Source organism: Thermobia domestica, chromosome 5 (assembly GCF_964235325.1).
Source record: "Thermobia domestica chromosome 5, izTheDome1.hap1.1, whole genome shotgun sequence".
In the NCBI taxonomy this organism is placed as follows: domain Eukaryota; kingdom Metazoa; phylum Arthropoda; class Insecta; order Zygentoma; family Lepismatidae; genus Thermobia; species Thermobia domestica.
The window spans coordinates 1,455,992-1,480,444 of NC_137458.1; the positions used below are offsets into that span (position 1 = coordinate 1,455,992).

The 24,453-nt window shown below is 33.7% G+C and overlaps 1 protein-coding gene across 2 annotated transcripts in view; it reads right to left on the reverse strand.

The window, feature by feature from the left end:
• Positions 1-24,453, reverse strand: part of LOC145685683 (multidrug resistance-associated protein 1-like) — a 139,795-nt gene that overhangs the window by 83,554 nt on the left and 31,788 nt on the right. For both annotated transcript variants that reach the window (XM_081758092.1, XM_081758093.1), the window contains exons 7-11: positions 20,678-20,871; positions 14,429-14,620; positions 11,153-11,327; positions 5,702-5,870; positions 615-766 (exon numbers count right to left, since the gene is read on the reverse strand). In XM_081758092.1, the coding sequence (XP_081614218.1) occupies positions 615-766; positions 5,702-5,870; positions 11,153-11,327; positions 14,429-14,620; positions 20,678-20,871 (882 nt within the window). The remainder of the gene's footprint in view (positions 1-614; positions 767-5,701; positions 5,871-11,152; positions 11,328-14,428; positions 14,621-20,677; positions 20,872-24,453) is intronic.

The window sequence follows — 24,453 nt, forward strand, 5'->3', positions numbered from 1 at the left end:
CAGATCCATTTCCCCATCTCTTAATTCAGATCCATTTCTCCATCTCTTAATTCATATCCATTTCTCCATCTCTTAATTCAGATCCATTTTCCTATCTCTTAATTCAGATCCATTTCCCCATCTCTTAATTCAGATCCATTTCCCCATCTCTTAATTCAGATCCATTTCTCCATCTCTTAATTCAGATCCATTTCCCCATCTCTTAATTCAGATCCATTTCCCCATCTCTTAATTCAGATCCATTTCCCCATCTCTTAATTCAGATCCAATTCCCCATCTCTTAATTCAGATCCATTTCCCCATCTCTTAATTCAGATCCATTTCTCCATCTCTTAATTCAGATCCATTTCCCCATCTCTTAATTCAGATCCATTTCCCCATCTTTACTTCAGATCCATTTCCCCATCTCTTAATTCAGATCTATTTCCCAATCTCTTAATTCAGATCCATTTGGGTAAAACGGACTAATAAAAATCTACAATAATTTAGTTTTGATCCCTCATTTATCTTATAACTATAAAGTGTTGAACATACTCCTATAGGGAATGGAGCTTAGAATTAACTACTTACATACTGAATACGATAAACTATTATTTATTACTACTATGTCTTACTTTAATTCCATTTAGAATTTCGTTCATAAGTTTCACTCTCTGGTCTTTGTTTTTCATCTGTTTAATTTGTAGCTTCTTCACTTTATTTGCAACTACAGCGTTTATAGGTACCAGAAGTATCAACAATGCTAGCCCAGGCAGCACTGAGGGACCTGAAACAGTAAAACAAATATTCATCAGTGAAATTTTACAAATGAACGAATGAAATAATCAAATATATTACAGAGAATATTGCTTCTTAAAGGTCTACGCTACGGCTGGAACCTGACTCAAATTACAGTTAACAAAAAATTATCTCCACACCCAACAAAAACGTGTGAAAAGAACATTTCATTGAATTATGCATTCGTTATCCGCATTGAGGATACAAAAACAATAAAATACAGTATTTTATTTCCATGTATTTTCATCTCACTCGATTCTCTGTATATGAGTAAATGCAATTTCTTCAATAGTTTGGCTAAAAAATCTTCAATCCTAATCAAAATGACAGCATGAGGTTCTTTTGAAGGTTTTCAAGACAGCAGTGGGGAAAAAATCCTATACAGGATAAAAGAAACATAAATTTTATAAAGTTCTTTAGCTTGGAGAATCCAGAAGTTTTTAAAAAAATGTAATTGTATTCTGTAATTGTTAAAGAATAGCTCCAAGGGCACTGTTGAGGAGTGATTTAGCTTCACTTGGTTCTGCTCTGTACTATGTTAGGCTTTTGCCTTAGGTTAAAACTTGCTTTTAGCAATTTTACTAAAGGTTTTGTTTTCTAGATTTAATTAAGCAGAGTCTGCTGTAAAGAATTTTTACACGATGGTATCCATTGTTTATGCTCAAGTGTGATTCTTATGAGTCTTCCATCGAGATATTAACGTAAGTTAAAACTTTACTATTCATAGCCCATTTCCTACGGCATGAATAAATGTTTCATTGCTCAATCAGAAATTATAAAATTTCTTAATATGTCCAAAGAATTATCTCCCGTTTCATAAATAGTTTCCATTAAGCATTCTGACACCTTAATCATGTATTATCGGTTACTGGGTTCCTTTTGTTGCTATAATCATTAATCAACAAAAATTGTATTTTGGGTTTGGTAATTTTATATTTTATTTGTTTAAATATTAGTCTTAATGTTTCATATTTTCTTTCAATTGTTCCAGGTGCATATACTCTGAATATTCATCAGAAATACAACTATTAGGTGTAACTTATGTGTAATGACAAGCATTTCAGAAAGCCCATCTAACTATTTAAATGATTACCTAGAAATAAAATGAAATATTTGAGTTTTACGTCGAACAGTTATGCCGGCTAGGCTAAAAGAGACAGTGATGATGAAAAATGAAGGAAATGGTGGAATGAAGAAGTGGGAGGAAATGGGAGAACCCCCGAGAAAACACAACCACACGGTGTTTGTCCACCACAAAGTTCACTTGGTGAGGGGGAATCGAACCAGGGACCCCAAGCACCAGAGATGAACGCTCTACCACTGAGCCACCGCGGCCCCAAATGATTACCTAGAATATCATTAATATTCCACAATACAAAGCAGAGCAGCAATCTGCATTACAGAACATTTTGTGTAACTGAAGAAAGACTGATTTTCCTAAATTGTTACAGTAAATAATTTCATTCTCAACCCTAGTAATGTTGCTTCTAGCGCTTATAAATATTTCTGCAGAAGTTGTTTGTCTTCACACACCATCGGCGTTAATTGTCTACTTACTACAGTGCTTGAAACATAAATTAGAACTAAATCAAGCGCTTTGTTATTGCTAATCCTAATATCATTCTAGATGAGTAAGTTACGAAGTTCATAAAATTTAGCAAATTTTGTAGGTTACATTTCGAGTCAATAATAACAGGTAAGTCAAAAATCATCAATGACTATCTGGGTGGTATATTATGAAGGTGAAAATGCAGATGCGACTCAAATATATTATAAAAAGACATAATTATTAACAGAAGAAGCAGGAGTAAAATATACACTTACAATATAGTATGATACGAGGGAAAACCGGCAAGCCTTTGCACTTTTTTTTTCGAACATGTAATACTTTTAACACAAAACTGATATATAAAAGCGACGCGGAAGGCTTTCTCGGAACAGCACCAGTTTTACTTTCGATCTCTTCTTTTGTTATCAGTTGCAAATAAGGCCGCAGTCCTCAAGACATTCACGCCGTATGAGCAGCAAAGTGTTATTCGTTTTCTATTGTATAAGTGACACAGATATCTAAGGAGAAATGGAGCTGGTGTATGACAAAAAGTGTTTAGCAGTGCGAAATGTGCAGTGGTGTGCAAGAAGATTAAAATGGGTGAGAAAACTCAAGGAGTTTGAAAATGTCCGGACAATGAGCAATCAGGCTACCCTCCTTCCTCGCTAACACCGAACATTATGCGTGTTGACGAAATGGTTAAAGTGGATCGACGTGGGAGATTATGGAGCATTCCTTTTATAGTCCAGACCTTGCCCCTAGTAACTACTATCTTTTTGGTCTATTGAAGAAGTTCCTGGTGGGACAGAGGTTCACGGACGACACCGAAGCAGAGAATGTTGTTTGTCGTTGGTTCCGTGATCACCTGGCCGCCTTCTACGCAGAGGCTCGAGAAACTTGTATGGTAGGACAAGTGCCTAAAGACATACTAATTATGTGAAGAAAATAGATAAATATGCGTAGAATATTATGTATATCTTGTTTTTGATTTATGGTTTGGAATCTGGTAATAAACCAGTAGACATAAAATCTTTTTTAGATTTTCCATCGTATACTGTTTACAAAGACTTTTACAATAAAAATTATATTTTATATTAAATAAAACAACTTGAAATCTTATTTATTCCTTATTCTAATTAAAGCCCTACCCCTTGTTTGTTTTAGTTTCTACTATCAATATACTTTATAACTATTATCAAATAATTCACTATTGTAAGAACTACTGTGCAACTAAGTTTCGGTAAAAAAAAAAAAAAAGATTACATCAAAATCGTTTAAATAAAAGTTCTCAATTTTTGTATTCAAGCCCCTAACATTTTGGTAGTAAATAACTAAATTTGTGGCATTTACAGTATTCAATAGGTTGTTACTATGTTGCTAATATCCTCAAGTGTTTCAATACATACACATGCATATCTACCTTTCTTTTTCTGTTTTATATTCCTTGAAATCAACCCATACCGGTAGTAATAATTGTTTCCCCGCTTTGTCTTTCTAGCATGCAGTGGCGGCGGTTGGACGTTAAAAGTGGGGGGGGGGGCAAGACATGATCTGAATATTTGATATCAATGTTAGTTTTCCTGGTTGCTAGCAACACTTTGTTTGACGAAAGGTTGTATAACTATTAGGATACTGTCTTTTTCAGTTATATCGTATATCTTGTTTCATATTTTATTAAGTAAATTGACAAGAGCAGCGTACGTAGATACTAGCCCTTTGTACTCTTAAACAACGAAGGTGTAAGAAGAGATTTGATTCCTTGCTCATGAATATCTGTCTGGAAAATTGTGTGATCAGATTAGGAGCCTATTTAATAACAAATTTGCAAAACAAATAAACAGAAAGGATAATATTAATCAAATAATCATAGTAATGAATAATGAGGCTTGTTTTGCAAAAGTTATATTGAAACTGGAAATTAATGAACAACTTATATTTTTAATTCCACGAATGCTATTATATATGTTATTACTCTTAGAATGACAGTGAATACTATAAGCATATGCTACGACATTTGAAGAAATACTTTTGCAGCTTCCCGAAACATGTTCGCTTTCATTATGTACAGCTTTTACTTTCTTGGAATATATCAAAACTCAGCAATACTTAGAGTCACTCCACATTTCAGTTATACAAAATAATCCTAAAACCTAGAATTATGCTGAATTCACTAAATTTAATTGTATATACAAAACTGTATAGGTACACCCCTAAACTCGTATATTACACTGCAAAATTAATATTCCTTCTGAGCTCCTTCGTGGCTAAGCGGTTAGCGTACGCGCCTTAGACCTGGGAGACCCGGGCTCGATTCCCGGGGGGAGCTCACGTGGTTCGGACTCCACGTTGATCATTAAGTCCACGTCTCATATAACTTCGCTGCTGAACAGGATGTTAAACTGAAAAAAAAAATCAAATCAAAATGTTATTATTAGAAAGAAGAAAATACATTTTAGGAACTGTCGATTTTTGTACAATTAAATAATAACTTATGAAGGACTTCTTTTCTTGCGAAATGTTATCTCAATTAGTTCCAGAGCGGCTGACTAACATATCAATCAATTGCGAGAAGAAATGAAAGTACGCTCGAATTGTGGCGCTCCAATAGGTTAATTTTGGGTCCATTTTTAGTGGCAGTTCAAACGCAATTCCTGTAGCTTTCTTAATTCCACGGGAAGACAACCAATACGTACTCATAGAACGTCAAATATCTTATGGCACCATTTTTATTCTATGAAGCAATAATACCTACAAAACTTTATATTTCCAAATGAAACCATATACATTAATGGGTAATTTCAAAAAAAAAAAGTGGGGGGCAACTGCCCCCTTTGCCCCCCGAATCGCCGCCCATGCTAGCATGAATAAAGAAGTTCTGTTTGAAGTGAGAGATTGATTAACATAAATCCTTTGATCGTACGCTTAACCTAAGTACACTGTATTGAAAAATCTTTTCCTCTTTCCATGTTTAATAAATATTTCTTTATATGTGTTCCTTATTCATATTCATATTCATATTTATTTGCCTGTTCATAGCTTACAAATGAGGACAATCCTCAATTAAGCATTACAGTTGTCAGATATGATTTACATTCTCTATATATTAGATTTTTTCTTTCTTCTTTGACCCTCTCCTAAGATAGTTTGCCTTTCACCGGGCTAAACTATGCTTTGAATTAACACAAGAAAAGGAAAGGGAAAGACAAATACCAAATACTCAAGCAATTTTCGATACAATATATGTAACAACTGTATACCAATTATATGGATCGAAATATACTACGTGTGATAAAACACAAACAAAAGCACGATGTTATTTAAAATTAAGTACTCACAAATTCTGTAAAATAAGTAAAAGTATACGAAATACCGTACCCAATGTATCCCAGAGAAAGTATAATGCCAATATAATCTGCAACGGTGCAGACCAAATCAAGTTCAGACTTCCAGTCAACTCCATGAATTTCTGAGCGTCCACTGACATTAAGTTCACAATTTCACCAACTGTAGACTCTCTTCGGGCTGCACAAGACATACGTAATGCCTAGGGGGAAAAAATATTCTGTAGAAAGAGTTGAAACAAATGAATTTTGAGGTGGATATGGAAAACAAGAGAGTTTCCTTATTTTCCAGGAAGAAAGAAGGAAAGTTTAACATGATACAATTAAGCGACTTTATATATATTTACATTAACGTCCTGTAATGAGGCTAAGTAGGACTGCCATGACCAAATGGATGAAAATAATGAGTTGACGAAAGTGGGAGAAAACGGAAATACCCCGAGAAAACCAACACACACGGTATTTGTCCACCACAAAGTTCACTTGGCTGGAGCTGAGATCAAACCCCACGCGCCAAAGATGAGCGCTCTAACACTGAGCCACAGCTGCCCCCAATTAAGTGAAAATAGACCAAAATATTTCGTATATTGCTTCATCAGGCAACAAGAGGAGAGAAAGGGAGGGGGATTACGGAAAGAGTGGAATTACGCCTAATTCAAAAATTACGGTCTTTTCTTCCATTCTGAATTATGGCTAAAAAAAAAATGAAATGACATCTTTAAGCTTTACGTCCCATGGTTATGCCGACTAGGCTAAAGGAGACGGTGATGATGAGAAATGAATGAAATGGTGGAATGAAGAAAGTGGGAGGAAACGGAAGAACCCCGAGAAAACTCACGCACACGCTGTTTGTCCACCACAAAGCTCACTTGGCGCGTACTGGGATCGAACCAAAGATCCCATACACCAGAGGTGAATGCTCTACCACTGAGCCACTATGGCCCAAAGAAAGGAAAAAAGTAACAAAGAGAATTGTCTTGATAAAATTGAGAATTACAAGCTGTTCTTTTAGTTAGGTTTTAATGTTATCCTAATATCTCAGCTGAAGAAAACATGTTCTCAAAATACTTCTGCTCTCTCTCTCTCTCTCTCTCTCTCTCTCTCTCTCTCTCTTAATTCTTCTATTAGAAAAAAGAAAACAGCGATGTGTGATTTTATTACCTACAGTGGCTTGATGTATCCACAAATTATATAAACTTCAGTTTATTTTATATAATGTAGGTTTACTTCATGGAGCGAATAAGCTTGCATAGTATTCTTTTCCATATAAAGTTGAAACACACCTTAGATGCTACGGGTACGTGATCGAATCCAGAATGTCGGCTTTAACAGGTAGCTTCATGTCTCCTTTAGTCTTAGCAGCATAAGCGTGGAACGTAAAACTTAAGATTTCATTTTTTACCGTTGAAAGTTTCCTCTTTAGAAAAATTGCATAGATGAATTGCATTCTTGATGCAACACTGACTATTTGTAGGTAATTTGACACTTAAAGCATTTAACATTTACTTTAGTACACCTATTATGAGACGAGGGACATTGACCACCTACCATTGGGCCCAGTTTCGTTATAAAAAAAAAAAAAGAATTGTTGTTTATTTACTTTGTACTCACCTATAAATAACGTATTCACTTTAGATGCATTGTAATGTATGCAAAATGTATGAAAAAGGACGAAAATAAACACTACAAAGGAGAAAGTTCCCAACAAAAGCATTCTTTTTGCTGATGATACTAACATTTTAGTTGAAATCCCAAATAAGCCTTGCTCTGAGGGGTACATATTTAAGAACATGACAGATAAACTTACAGAATGGGTAAAAGCAAGTAACTTAACTTAAACACAGCGAAAAAAGCAATAATGAATTTCAATGCAGGAAAACTAAACTCTCTAAATATACATCAAATACTTATATATACTGGGAAACTTATGCGGGTATCTGACACTTCTAAATGTTTAGGATTAAAATTAGACTCTAAGTTAATCTGGGATGAACATGACTTGTAGAGGAAACTAAGCGTGAGAGTCTATCTTATACGAAAACTTAGTAAGATTCTAACTATGGAAACATAGAAAAAAAAAATATTTCGGCTTGATCCAGTCAATTGTACAGAATCATTTTCTGTTATAATACCTGTCATGCGATAAAAGTATTTACAATGCAGAAGAAAGTATTACGAATAATGTTATCAGTTCCGTTTCATACTCCAAATAGACCACTGTTTCTGAAACTTAAAATATCACCATTGCCGTGTATATACATTCTCGAAACAACGTCGTTCATACATATGAATAAAAGAAACTTCCAACTCAATTTAGACCTACAGCAATACAACACAAGAACAATTAATCGTATTCATATACAAAATTTCCGTCTAACAAAAACTCTAAATTCATTACACCACATAAGAATGAAATTATATAATAAATCGCCAAATTGTGTCAAACAAATGCCAAACTTGCAGTTTAAAAGGCGCCTCAAGTTTTTGTTACATAAACATCTTTTCTGTAGTTTAGATGAATATCTTCAGTCTGATCTTTCTTTGTAATGTTAATATTAAGATTTACTTGATGTGGAAATAGATAAAACAAGATACAATTTATATTTTTCAAAAAGTACACTTTTAGTTTAGTTTTATTGTTACGTATATACGGTGTATTTTCCATTATTATTATATATATTATTTTGTATTATTATATATTATTTTTATAATATTTGTATTATTAATTGTAAGGATATATCTCTTGACAAAGCTATGAACGCAAAGTTCTTACGGTGGAAAATGAAATAAATAAATAAATAAAAATGTGTGACTGATCCGGGAGCGAACTGGGTAGCGTAGTAGTACGCCGGAGACCCAGATTCGATTCTCGGACCAGTCATGCATTTTTTAAATTTATGAATTTCATCGATATTCGCCAATAATTGAAGCAGAGACAAGATGTTCATGTACCTTTCATCTGCACAATTTGCACGTGTGTATTCCACAATTATGATTGCTACGTGTACGAATTCTTAATCAGTAAATCATAAACTTCTCGAATTGGCTGTTTCTTCGATCAGCTTACCAACAAATAAATAAAAGGATAAAACAAAGTATTGCCTAATCTAAGGAAATTAAGAATATTTATAGAAATCTTCTATACTCACAACTTAAGATATAAGTTGAAGTCAGCCATTTAATTCATGCAATAAACACTTTCTATTGAATATTTTAATATACTGTAGAGTAATACATCATGCACATAGCAACAATATCGAACATATTTCATGGTCTTAAGTTCGAACTTTTTCTCCTTAAAATAGTGTAAAACCTAATCAGTAATTTAGCAAGAAAGTTTAATAATTATATAAATCCAGTCTGAGTTTGATGTTTATCATTTCGTGGAATGCAACTATTTCATATTACTGGGTAAACTAAGGATGCATATAAACAAACTTAAAAAGTTCTCTACTCAATTCTCTATGTATCTGTGTATGTCTGTTATTTTCGAATTTTTCAATTTTGAGCCCTCCATTCGATATAGTGTCAAAAACTATTTGAAAAAAGTGATAGGATTTTTCGCATCACTCTTACCGTTCCCGAGATATTGGTCAAAAAAGTTCCGATTTCGGGAGGTTTAAGAAGCCATATCTCGAGAACCGTAAGTCATAGAGAGATCACATTGATATTGATCAATGCCTAAGAAGATGTTGAACATTTTGGTAGCAAAAAGTAACCGATGGCCACTGACCACTGTTCCCCAGATATTGGCCAAAAAGTTAAATTTCGGAAGATTTATGGAGCTATATCTCGGGAGCCGTAAGTCATAGAAAGATGATTTTTCAATTTTATGAATTGGAATTGTATTTGCGAATTTTTCAATTTTAAGCATGTGCCTTCGTAAAACATCGTTTTTACAGAACTCTTAAACAAAACATGTGGAAAAAATTTAGTACTCAAGGAAATTATAAATGGATAGATATATTACAAGAATAGTTTAATGATTATAATAATAAAGTATATAGAACAATTGGTATAAAGCCTGTAAAAGTTAAGAAAAATTAATTCTTTTTAAGTTTGTTTTGGCAATGCTCTTGGAGCATTTGCAACTGGATTAACAATGAAATACCAACCTTAAACTCCATTTAACCACCCGATTTATTGATTTAATCGTACACTTTTCGATTCGACGGATGCTTGTCTTCCTTTATAGTACGTGACTGTTAAGGATTTTTTTCATTTGTTCGTGGACTCACATATGGTTAATTTTTCAATCCTTACGAAAACCATACACACACACACTTTATGCTTCATTGACTGAAAAACACAACTGGGAAATTATTGCTTCAATGAATTACTTGAAGGATTGATCATGTTCGGCGACACACAATGTATCATGTTTACGTCTTTGATAAAATAATTCGAAGACGATAAACCAACTATCTCAGTCCTGAGCAACTTGTTTTAATCATGGTCTAAATGTTACCCGGACTCGAATTGCCGAAATAACATATGAGAAATTACTGTATTATATGCTTTAATCTTCAAGGCCCATTAACCAATGAAATTACACTGATTTTTTAAAAATCAAGTGTGCACTCACTCCCACTTCAATAAAACTGTTAGACCTAAACTATAATTTTTTTTTCTGTAAGAACCTTTTAGTATTCTATTTTCTGCTTAAAAATAAAGTTGAAAAAAATCTCAATTTAAAACGTATTCCTTGATTCACTGTAATCTTATATTTTTTCTCATTTTTAAACGGGTGTTTAAGTAGAGTTCAAAGGCTAGTATTTCATTATTCCATGTTACAATTAATACAAAATGTTCATATCTGAAAATTAACAATTATGTTACATGTTTAGGTATGTCCCTTATTGATACTCTTTCTACGACATTTGCCTCAGTTTAGCGAATGAAGCATACGATAAGGTTTTTAGAGATGTATGTTGGAACGATGTACTGGTAACGAAATCACAAGAATTTTTTAACACTTCTGTCGAACAACAGGAACAGGTAATAGATACAAGTGAATGATAATCAAATAATTAAAAGAAAAATGGGGGAACTTCACGAAAGCTCTTGGGTACTATATTGTTTATCACCAGTTTATGCAGTGCCGTGCCGTGGAAAACCAGCGCCCGGGGCAAGAGTATACGACGGTGCCCCCGTACATATGAGTGAGGTCTACAGACCAGCCGCGAAGCGCCACCATGTTTGGCGCGAAACGTAAGAAAATTTTCAAAAATAAACCCTGCTTTTCATTAATTTTGAGCAGTTTTTATTACTTTCTTTCTTCCATTTTATATTTATCTTTTCTTTTATCCTACCGAATTCTGTGCCCTCTTACTTCGGCGCCCGGGACCGTTGCCCCGCTCACTCCTCTATGGCACACTACTGAATTCAGGGACGGGATCGAAGTGACTCTTGGTACTTGCAGTAAGTAGTACTGAACCGTCTACATATAAGACCTGAATGGAACACTATTAAGAAACAGATTTACCTTTCGATATATCGCTGATATAAGTGCCGTACGGACTCTCAGACCAACCACAAGCATTCTCTTGAAATACTGTGACAGGATTAGTGTTTGGATTGCTGCTGTTAGGACCATCAGCACCGCATAAAAGTAGCCTTTCCACAGCTCCTCCTTCCCCTCCACGAACGCTATCAACAACCTGAAGATGAAACACAATTATTCAATACATTTAACTCAACTCCATTTACAATCACCAGTTAGCATCTGGTCAGATGGCGTGTATTCAACTAGGTAATGTATGGTCAGTGCATCGGCTTCCAATGCCACTGTATTGGCTTTCTACTTTTTAATCTAACCACCTCTTCAACCATATAACACTAGACACCGTGCTTCACTAAGAACAGAATCCATGCTTACCGTTCAAATATGCAACAATTAATGGCCTCTTACGGCAGTGATAATCAAACTACACACGCGGTCCAAAAGTGCCCCTTGAAAGGTTCTATCCGACCCGCGAAATAATTCCTAATCTGAAGACTTGACGAAAATAATCTAACAAGTAAGTAATGAAAAGAAGAACGTGGTTACTTCTGAAGAGTTGTAAATTTATTTGAAACATACGTACAAATGAATATTAAACTTCAGTTCTCAGAATTAGCGCTTTCCAGTTCGAACCAGATTATGAAGAACTTCGAACTTTAATAGGGCATACTACGTATTGCAAGAACTTTGTAAAATGTACGATTTTTGTTTTTCATGCATTATATTGCCCACCTAAAGTACTTTTTAATTTTCTTTGGCCCTCTCCTAAAAAAGTTTGCCCATCACTGTCCTAAGGCAATCATATATTCTATAACATACCGTAACTGAATATATTTATTACTCAAGAGAAACAATTAGGATAACACATTCCAGACATAATAAACTTCAAATATTACTTGATGATACAACAGAATGCATACTAAATAATAGTAATAATGATGATAAAAATTTGATACTCACTTCAAGCATCTGATTAAAAAACTAAAGTCGTTCTACATCATTTTTTTTTTTCCTGGACAATGTGTATGAAATCGATTACCGTCGTTTGTGAAACAACGACAATTGAAGCCATAAAATTATTTTGCAAGATTAAATGCATCGAAAAATATCTACTGCTTAGTGGGACGAGATCTATTTTTAGTGCATAGATGAATTATTTATCAATGTTCATTTATAAATTTAGATACCGGTAATGGGAAGACAATTCACGCTTTAAAACAAGAAAGTTTAGAAAGAAATTCTTTATCAATTTTACTTTCTTCAAGCAATGTAGGAAGAATGTAGTTATTCAAGTAATGTACATTTTTTAATTTAAAAAACTAAAGATTTGGAAAATTTATAGGTGTTTATATTTTTTTAAAACGGATGCTTCAGGTGACTTTCATTATTATTACATTTCAAGTATATTTAGCAATTAAATTTGTTTCGTCATGTAACATCACTTAGTATCTTTCATTATTCATCTTCCAACAATAAAATGTGATTATTCCGTTATCAGTTCCCCTATAAGATGAAAAAATGACTATTGATAAAGTTTAAAGTTATCAGTTTCCCTATAAGGTGAAAAATATGACAATTGATAAAGTTCAAAGTTATCAGTTCCTATATAAGATGAAAAATATGACAATTGATAAAGTTCAAAGTTATCAGTTCCTATATAAGATGAAAAATATGACAATTGATAAAGTTCGAAGTTATCAGTTTCCCTATAAGATGAAAAATATGACAACTGATATAGTTCAAAGTTATCGGTTCCGCTATAAGATGAAAAATATGACAATTGATAAAATTCAAAGTTATCAGTTTCCATATGAGATGAAAAATATGACAATTGATAAAATTCAAAGTTATCAGTTTCCATATAAGATGAAAAATATGACAATTGATAAAATTCAAAGTTATCAGTTTCCATATAAGATGAAAAATATGACAACTGATAAAGTTCGAAGTTATCAGTTTCCCTATAAGATGAAAAATATGACAACTGATATAGTTCAAAGTTATCAGTTTCCATATAAGATGAAAAATATGACAATTGATAAAATTCAAAGTTATCAGTTTCCATATAAGATGAAAAATATGACAATTGATAAAATTCAAAGTTATCAGTTTCCATATAAGATGAAAAATATGACAATTGATAAAGTTCGAAGTTATCAGTTTCCCTATAAGATGAAAAATATGACAACTGATATAGTTCAAAGTTATCGGTTCCCCTATAAGATGAAAAATATGACAATTGATAAAATTCAAAGTTATCAGTTTCCATATAAGATGAAAAATATGACAATTGATAAAGTTCAAAGTTATCAGTTCCTATATAAGATGAAAAATATGACAATTGATAAAGTTCGAAGTTATCAGTTTCCCTATAAGATGAAAAATATGACAACTGATATAGTTCAAAGTTATCGGTTCCCCTATAAGATGAAAAATATGACAATTGATAAAATTCAAAGTTATCAGTTTCCATATAAGATGAAAAATATGACAATTGATAAAGTTCAAAGTTATCAGTTCCTATATAAGATGAAAAATATGACAATTGATAAAGTTCGAAGTTATCAGTTTCCCTATAAGATGAAAAATATGACAACTGATATAGTTCAAAGTTATCGGTTCCCCTATAAGATGAAAAATATGACAATTGATAAAATTCAAAGTTATCAGTTTCCATATAAGATGAAAAATATGACAATTGATAAAGTTCAAAGTTATCAGTTCCTATATAAGATGAAAAATACGACAATAGATAAGGTTCAAATACGTAGTTATTACAAATTGTGTAGAATTTATCTAGTAAACTTCCAAAGTAAATAAATACACGAAATAAAATATAAAATTGTCAAACAACTGAGCAAACTCAGTGCTCATTTATTAGAGTTAAACAAGGAGAATGTAAAAACACACGTACAAATTAATACTAAAAGTATGAACGTTCTGCGTTCATATAAGATCGTGTGTCTTAGGTTCGTATCAAGTTGTCACTTACAACGACCGTTTTTCAAAATAATTTTTAATAAACAAATAAATACTATATTTGACTAAAGGAAGAAAAAGTTTTTCCTCAACAATTTCGAAAGTATAGTAAGGCCTAATTATCAATCACAGAAAAAGATCTTTAAAAAATGTAAAAAAAAAAAAAAAGAGAGAGAGAGAGAGAGAGAAGGTAAGTTACGATGCTATGAATAATAAGTACGGAAACTCTACTTCTCCCACAAATACTATATATAAGAGAAAACTTTATCTCAGTCTCACCTTAAAAGCTGAGGACTAACGAACATTAAAATATCTTGCACAAATTTCAATACGGTGCCGAAGAGGAAGGTTGGTCCAAAAGCTTTACAAATGGCTGGAAGAACTGAGGCTCGATGCTTCTTTTTTAGTTTGCCTTCAGCGAAATCCACACTGCCGGATGTTTTCCTGAAAGATGCCTTTGTACTTGCAACACTGAAAATAATAATTATTCATTCAATTTCTCAGAAAATGAGATTATGTTTCAATTTTTACACAAACACACTCATTCATTAACTATACGATCACATATAGTGCACAAACTATCAATAAATAGTCATTAATTTCTTGTTTGGAAACAAATTTGAAATTTTCTTTTGAAAGTTTTTACCACTTAAAATTTGCGACGACTGAATTTTCAATGATGGGTACTGTGGTATTTTCCTGAGGGCAGGCAAGGAGTAAAATCTGACTCTCTCAGGCTTATTTATGTATTAAAATAAAATATTATAAGATATACTAATACCAATAACTACCAATACTGAAAATAATAAAAGGAGTACCCCAAGGGTCAATACTAGATCCCTTTTTGTTTGCTATATACATTAATGATTTAGTTAACAATTTAGGCTGTGTCAAATCAACATTATATGCTGTTGATATAAATGTTCTTGTCAGTGGAGACTCAGTAGGTAAAGCAGGAAGGCTCATTACAAAGAAGTTAACAAAAATGATTAATTGGCTAAACAGAAATAAATTAAGTGTGAATTTAGGAAAAGCTAAAATCATTAAATTTCGATACCCGGGCCAAAGAAATGAACTTATACCGATAAGCATAGACTCTGAAGAATTATGTCAACCGAAATCTGTTAAATTTCTAGGGGTATATGTTAATGAAAATTTAACGTGGAATACTCATGTTGAATACATTAATACTAAACTCAGTTCACTGTGCTTTGCATTCCGTAAGCTACAAGGTAGTTTGTGCAAAAAAACTGTCATGTCATGTCCTTATACTACAGTAGGGTTTCTTCAATAATAAACTATGGTGTTATATCTTGGGGGAATTCAAGAGTAAGTGCTAGTACATTCCGAATACAGAAAAAAATATTAGAATAGTGTTCAATATGCCTAAACATGATCATGTAAAAATGTTTTTTTTAAAAAAATATATAGATTATTGACATCTAGTTCAATCGGCGCAAATCTGTCTTCAACATTGGGGGGAACGGGTAAGCGATGGCGATGTTCAAAACATTTATGTAAGCTGAAAAACAATGTTCTGAAGGTTCAGGGGAGCAAAATTGTCTTCAGTGGCGCATTTAGGAGGCTATCGGGCTCAAGCTCACCCCGAAATAAATTTGTTAGTTTTTCACATTCCACGTACAACAATAGTTCTTCTTACCATTTCTAAGAATGTCATTGACTATCCATTTTCTTATGCTCTTTGTTCAGAAATAATGTATTTGTCAAATTTCATTCCATGTAAGAACTACGTCTTTTTGTTCTTTCTTTCGTTCTTTCTACTTTTCTGTTTCTTTTTCTTGACGTTACTTTCTTTCATTTCGGCTATCATACTTTATCGACCGTTGTCAGTTGTGACTCAAGTCGGCCGTCATCAGTAACACTAAAACTAAGAGGAGTTGATAAGCGAAACTGGTATTCCACACCAACTTGCGCGGATATCAACATGATAGGACTTGAGTTATTATAACAAAGGAAAAATTATATCGTTTAGTTATTTTTAAAAGAAGGAAATGTTTGAATTAAAGAAAATCAAAACGGGGGAATAATTAGCCCGGGGAAATTAGGAAGGCCAAGAGGATGCTTCCTTTTTCTTGTATGAATAAAATAAAGGGTTAGATCCACTCGTAAATTTATGTATCATACCATATAGGATTTATCGGACTGCAATTCTTGTCATTATAACTTCAATTTATGCATAAATTAAAATATATTTAATTCTTAAACTCAGGTGGGCAATTGCCCACTTCCTTCCCTGTTTTGGGCACAGCCCCTCGAAACAAAATCCTAAATACGCCATTGGTTGTCTTCAACATTGGGAGGTGGGCACATTTGAGGCTTATTCTAGAGAAGGGAGACGAAACTCATATTACGGTAGATTAATCTGATCAACTGTTGTAGAGTATATTATATATTAGGCGATGTAGATGAAGTAGTACATATCAGTATTACAAATCACTGCCGTGAACACATTCTGAAATCTGAATACATGCATACTTATAATTGGTATGTTTATAATTTGGCATCCACAAAGATCCACGTTAAAATTGTTTTATAATAATATAATAATATAAACAATGACTTCCTCAAAACTATGAAGAAAGAACATCAATCATGTATGACGCAACAATACTCTTTGAGCAAAATGATGATAATCTCAATAACATTACAGAAATCGTTACAGAAATCTGACGCATGTCATATACTCTTTAGTTAATAGATGTAACCTTAAGATTATGGAGAAAAATACTCCAGCAATTGAATTCTTTCCTTTGCTTACGAAGGATCCTCTCTGAAAAAAAAATTGGGACACGCGGAAATACGTAGGAACAAACCATGGTTCGAACTAGCAGAGAAGAGAAACCAGGCAAAATTACGTTGGCTACAAAATCCGAATAACTACACAAAATTTCATAGACATCAGGCGGGAAATTTCCAAAAGTTTTAGAACAAAGGAGCGCGATTTTTTGAAAGCTGAAATTTAGGAACTTGAAGATAATAGTAAAAATACAAACATTCGGGACATGTATAAAGGGATCAACGAATTTAAGAAAGGCTATCAACCTCGTGCTTATGTTAAAGAAAGCTGATGGAACAGTTCTCACTGATACAGATAGCATTTTAAATAGATGGAAAGATTTCTTTGACGATTTGCTTAACACGCAGCCAAAAACTAATGTGCGTGGAGAAAGGGAGATACACACCGCAGAACCGTATATTCCAGAACCCAACCGAATAGAAGTAGAAATCGCTATAAAGTAATTAAAGAAACACAAATCTCCGGGTAAACGAAATTCCGGCTGAGTTAATTTTATCCAGAGGCAAAAAATTGTGGAACAATATACACAAACTCATTCTCCTTATCTACAACAAGGAAGAATTGCCACAAGAGTGGAAAGAATCAATCATTGTTCCAATCCATAAGAAAGGCGACAAAACTTACTAATAATTATCGAGGCATCTCTTTTGTCAACATCCTATAAAATCCTATCAAATATTCTATTAGCAAGATTGATCCCATACCCAGATGAAATTATTGGAGATTATCAATGCGGATTTACACTTAATCGATCAACTATCGACCAAATATTTACCATTCGCCAAATACTCGAAAAAAAGTGGGAATACAATACCCCGGTGTATCAACTATTTATTGATTTCAGAAAGGCGTACGACTCGGTTAGGAGAGAAATATTATACAACGTTCTTACAGAACTTGGAATACCGAGAAAACTAATTAGATCAATTAAGGCATGTTTAAATGGATCCCAAAGTAAAGTTCGTGTAGGAAAATTTTTGTCTACGAGCTTTCACGTCGAGAATGGCCTGAAACAAGGAGAAACATTGTCGCCATTATTATTCAACATTGTCCTGGAATACGCTATAAGGAAAATCAAAGATTGCAACCAGGGCCTAGAGCTGAACGGTGCTCACCAGGTTATGCGTACGCTGATGGTGTAAATTTAATAGGGGATGATAGGAGAACAATAGAAATGCAGAGGTCTTATTTAACGCTTGCAGGGACAAGGGTTTAGAAGTAAATGCAGAGAAAACTAAATATATGGAAGTGCATCGGGACCGTAATACGGCAAATTATGAATGCGCTAAAATATTAAATAATATTTTTGATAAAGTGCATACTTTCAAATATCTAGGATCAATATTAACACCGTGTGCGTGGGTTTTCCCGGGGTTCTGCCGTTTCCTCCCACTTTCTTCATTCCACCATTTCATTCATTACTCATCATCACCGTCTCCTTTAGCCTAACCGGCATAATCGTGGGACGTAAAACTCAAAGATTTCATTTCATTTTCAATATTAACAGACGAAAATCATATTCATGAAGAAATTAAATGTCGACTAAAAACAGGGAATTCGTGTTATTATTCAGTTCAAAATCTCTTGTCGTCGCCAATTCTGTCGTGGAATTTGAAGCATAAAATATATATAATCATACCTATTGTTCTGTATGGTTCCGAAACATGGTCGCTTACTCTGAGGGAAGAATATAGACTGAAAGTATTTGAGAACAAGATGCTCAGACGAATATTCGGGCCCACTAGGAACGGGAATATGGAATGGCGGAAACTTCATAACAAGGAACTAGATGAATTATACGGCTTACCAAACATTGTTAGGGTCATCAAGTCTAGGAGGCTTAGGTGGGAAGGACATATAGCCAGGATAGAAGAAAGTAGGAACGCTTTCAAAGTGTTAGCGGTAAGACCAATCGGAAAACGACCATGAAGAAGACCTAAGCGCAGATAGGAAGACAATATTAAGATGGATCTCGCAAAAATAGCAATACAAAGTAGAAACTGGGTCCAGTTGGCTAAGGATAGAAGTCAGTGGAGAGCTTTTGTGAACGCGGCATTGAACCTTCGGGTTCCATAAGCTATAGAGTTAGTTAGCTTACGAAACATGAGTAGATGCCTAGCTGATACTACAAATAGATGAAATGCGCATTTACTGAAAAGATGGGTTCTACTGACATTGGATAGCCTATATACTCTTCGTGTGCTAGGGCCTAGGGGAGAGGAGGAGATAAGATTTCATATCAGGTTACGTCACGCACAGTCGCACGCCTTCATTTTCATTAAAAATGTAAAAGCCAAGAGAAACCAATTTCATCTCACTTTCCTTTGTGGCAGCCGAATACAAATCATCACACTCATCTGCAAAAAGCACTTTTTAAATGGGATTATTGGGAGAGCCACCAGTTCCAATGTTGGGGGGGGAGGACGTCTCCCCATTTCCCCGGAATTTGTGCCCGTACCTACAGCTGAGACAACTTTCCAGCATGAGGAGAGGGGCATATTCTCCTCTTGCATTTATTGGAATTTGTACCCAAGTAGTGGAAGTGGAATTAATACATATTGATGAAACTACTAAACGCACTACAGCACGAAATTCAGTTTGAAATACTTCAGAATACGATTCTTTAAAAAAATGGAAAACCCAAGAGAAATCAATTTCATCTTACATTCCTTTCTGGCAGTCAGACAGAAATAATAACACTTATCCCAAAAAGCACTTTTTAAGTCAGATTATTGGGGGGGACAGTCCCCCCAGGTCCACTTTTCATCTCAGTGATCCCAAAAACTATAAATTCAACTCTAATGTTGGTCGTTTTCAGGAAGGGGGGTAAATTATTTGGAGCATAGAAGCGCACAAGATACGGGCCTGATCTGTTGAAAATTATCTTACTGATATATATAGAGAATGTTGCCATTTGTGACACCTGAAAAACTTAATTAGGGAATATCCTCACATTGGAAACTATGAACAGGCAAATAAATATGAATATGAATATGTTTCTATATTAATAAAATAAACTATATCTACCCAGGGAAGAAGTTTTTTTTTTTTTTTTTTTTTTTTTAATTATTTATCCTAATCTTGTGACGTTTTGATCAAGGAACATTTCACAACCTCACTGCATTTGTTCCAGAAATTTCTTTATTCTAACAACAACCATTCTTCCTGTCTTCTTTTTCTTTTGTTCCCTTAAATTCAGTATTCAATAATGACATATTAAATGCATGCATGCGATGCTTTAATATGTAACTAGCTGATATGTTAGTCTTTCGCAAGGTAAGAATAAAGATTACGGATAATATGCTATGTTCACAAATTCATTTCAAACGATTCAGCCGTATCCTTACACAAAATCAGAAATTATATTATAGAAATTGCTCCTCTTCAACCCTTAAAAGCGAAATTCTCTAAAACGCTAACACATGTTTTCAATCATTTTTAATAAAGAGTTCAGGTGCCAAATTTCAAATAGGGATTACAAGGATCATTAGATACTCCATTCTTGAAAAAAAAAATACTCCCCCTTAAAATAACCATTTCAATCATATTGAAACTAAAAGAAACCCTTCTCAACTTCCACATTATCAACTGAAAGCTCAAAAAATATAATTGGAAATTGTTTTTCTTTGGGTATCAAAAGTAAAAAAAAAAAAATATGCGTACCAAATATATTATGATTTAAAGATAGCTTACGCAATGAACACACTTACTTTTCACTTTTTCTCAGTGACTTTTGCCAGTATTTATCAAACGCACACACTACTTCTTTCGACGTGTCCTCTGGATTCATATTCCACAGATCCTTCGTTTCCAGAGGCTTTCGAAAGCCCTTCCATGCTAAACTATCAAACCACGAGAACAGAACTAGAGATGGGAAAGACGCTGATTGCTCAGGACATGGATTCTGTAAAGGACAATATTTCAGAAATTATTTAAATGTATTTATAAATCATACTCGGTCTTATTTTTCCATGTTACAATCAACTTACTAAGTATTCAGAAATTCAGGTTACCATCTGGAGTCTATGTACATTCAGGATAATACTGTTCGGAATTACATACTACACACATGAAGTAATCGATTGTTGTAAGGTCCACTCAAGCATACAGTTCATTTAAAAAACTGAAATTTCCAATTTAACATTCCAGGTTATGGCCAGTAGGCTGAGGAGACTGGTCATTAATGAAAGTGAATACTTATGAATTGAATTTATGGAATGAGAATGTGGAAACAAACGAAAGATCAAAACGCACAGATAGGATGTTGTCCATTACTGTACAAACTCACATGGTCTTGAATCGAACAAAGAACCCCTCGCGCCACTGAGTCACCGTGCCTACCCTAGAAGAAAACTCGAACTGCTTTGCAATCACATATTTATTTATTTATTTATTTGCCTGTTTTGCATACAAATGAGAGTATTTTCGAAAAATCTTTGAGTTTTACGTCCCACGGTTATGCCAGTTAGGCTAAAGGAGACGGTGATAATGAGTGAAATGAAGAAAGTGGGAGGAAACGGGAGTACCCCGAGAAAACCCACGCACACGGTGTTTGTCCACCACAAAGTTCACTTGGCGGAGGCTAGGATCGAACCCGGGACCCCAAGCACCAGAGGTGAACGCTCTACCACTGAGCCACCGCGGCCCCGAGAGTATTCTCGAGTACGCATACAATTGTCAAAGTTACAAAATAATTAAATATATGCTATAAAAAACTTGCAAATAGAGAAATATATACATAACCATGACTTTCATAAGTTTACACATTCATAACATAATTAACAAAATACATTTATACATTGTCTTCAAAAAACTCATTTACCGAGTAGCAACACTTATCTACTAAGAACTTGTGAAGAGCAGATTTAAACATAGAATATCAGTTATAGCACATAGCTTATTGAATCAAAAGATCCAATATATTGCAATGAAAAATTGTCTTGAAGCCCTTATATCTGGAGAACTACATATAGTGTAGCCAAACCCAAACTATCACTTAACTCAGTGTGATGTGCTTATTCTGTAGAAAATACGATAACTCGATTTAGGGACCATTCAAAAATTTTGTAAACCCTGATCCAAAAACTAAGATCGTAATCTTTTGATCCAGTTTTTTTATCATTCCTAAATTTTTCTTCTTAATACAGGCGAGTCAGAAGTTTTCTATTTTGTTCTAAATATGAAGAAATTAAAAGGAGGAGTTGGAGTTTCCTTTTCAGAAAATAAGTCCCACGAAGAAGACCTGTTAGAATCAATGGAGGTCGAAATATTGGAAGAAAACAATAAAGAAAGAGTCACAAAATACATAAAGTGGAATCGAGGTAAAAGCATGGAAACATGCTAGGATAATTGGCCATGAATTGCGAGATCATGACTTCCAGATTACGAAACAGAACTTTAATTGCTTATCTACACCCTCTCTATTACATCAATGTTCCAATTTAACACTGTTTAAATATTCATATGATACCTCCCAAGATGACAGGTATCATGTGACGAAAATTTGGAACACCCTATATATATAAATAATTTAGATATTGTAGATAGATATGTATTTCATGGTATAAAATCTTATTTTTTTTGGTCGTATTTCGTGTCATTAGGAAAAATGGTGTCTTGGTTAGGTTAGTTTAGTTCGTAGAAGTGTAGTATATTGAATTTTTGTGTCATTTTGTATATTTTCTTGGGTTTTATGATTTTTTGTGGTAAAAACTTCATATTTTAGTGTTTTTCATGTCTTCAGAACATTTTCCTATCGAATTCTGAAGTTAGGAGTCATCTATAAAAGTTTCATAATTTTCTACGTAAATTTTTAATAATTTCTGGTTTCTATATTTTCGGCCATCTTAACATAAATTCTTAAAAAGTCCTTTAAATCGAACATTACTTTCTTCTACATGCATCATCTGACGTAAACGAAGAATTATCAGGTGTCAAAAGTTAATTGGTCGGTATTTTTCATCTTAAATCACGATTTGTTCATCCTATTGTTGTCGAGATTTATCAGCCAATCCCCGTAATCATCTTTGTGAGACAGACGCCTTGAAGAGTAGCATCCATAGTGGATGGTACGGATTTTATTAGTGTGAATAATTTTCGGCGAAATACAAAAGATTTTGGATGATTTTAAGTGAAAAATTAACTTCGAAAGAAAACCAAAGTGGTGAATGTTAAAAGTGGTCATAAAAAAACCACAAAGGACCGAGTGACGGAGCGAAACGAGGACAAAATAGCAAGTTGGTGTTTCGGTGCTGAAGGTTTCATGGCGCAGTAACGCTATTGTGATGAAGTTGGTATCTTCGGATAAAATTTTTTTGTAACTACGGTTTTGTTCGCACTTAGCGAATCGTAGAAAATGAATACGTAAAGAGGAATACCCGTCTCCAAATGCCTAGATAATAAACTATGGGTAGAGGCAGAATACTGGAATAAAGTAATTTCCTGCAGATTGTCCAGGTTCGATGTCCGAGGAGTGGAATCCAAAATGTTTTTTGATGTAACATTTGTTCTAAAATATTGTGTTCGAGTTTGTGAGTATAACAGTGGTTTGGAAAGTGTAAACAGGAAACCAGGTTAGTGAACCAAATTCATATTACTTTACAGTACAGTTTGACGATCAAGAAGTTATGTTAGTGATAGCTACCATTTTCACGATGTGCGAGTAAAGAACCCCGTTCCCTACAGAGCTACTTTTCGATCATTCACATGTAAGCCAAACAGTTTCTCTTTGGAAAAGGGGGGGTTATCAAAAATGTACGTAACATACAGTCTCTTATTTTCGTATGTAATGTAGAAGGTAACTAAATCCATAGAAATTTCGATATCTCTTTAGGCTTGCATAACAAAATTTACTTAATATAATCCTGTACCAAATTAATTAGGTAGTATCGTAATGATTCATACAAGGAAAAATTTGAGAATTCGGTAGTAACGCGTTCTAAAATATCTATAGTGTAGTAATATTTTGTACACTCTCGAAAGAAAGGAAAATTTATTGTGTGTACAGCTGCACCACGTCACTGATGGTACGAAGTTCGTATCCCGTCTTCGATACTTTTATTTAAAAACATCAGTTTGCTGTTCACCTTGAAAGATTTTTTTAACGCTAATTTTAGATATAAAATGATGAAAATTAGACTATGGTAAGATATCCGTTTTCGCTTTCTGGCACGTCCCTATACTTAATATGTGCATATATAGCTATATAGTGTGATATTTTGTGTTTTGTTTATGTATGTACTTGTGCGTAGGTTAAGATTAGGTTAAGTTAGGGTAAGAATGTAATGTTGATGTGTGCAAATTTAATGAATGTTGTGATAGCAGTTGAATATTCCTGCTTGAATAATTTGTAATGAATAATTTATGACAAAATAAGTAATATAGCACACACAAAACTTGAAGGGGCAGGATGTTTAATTCCCTGCAATATATATAAAATATAAAACTGAATGCTATGATTCATAATGATTCTAATAAGTAACCGGGA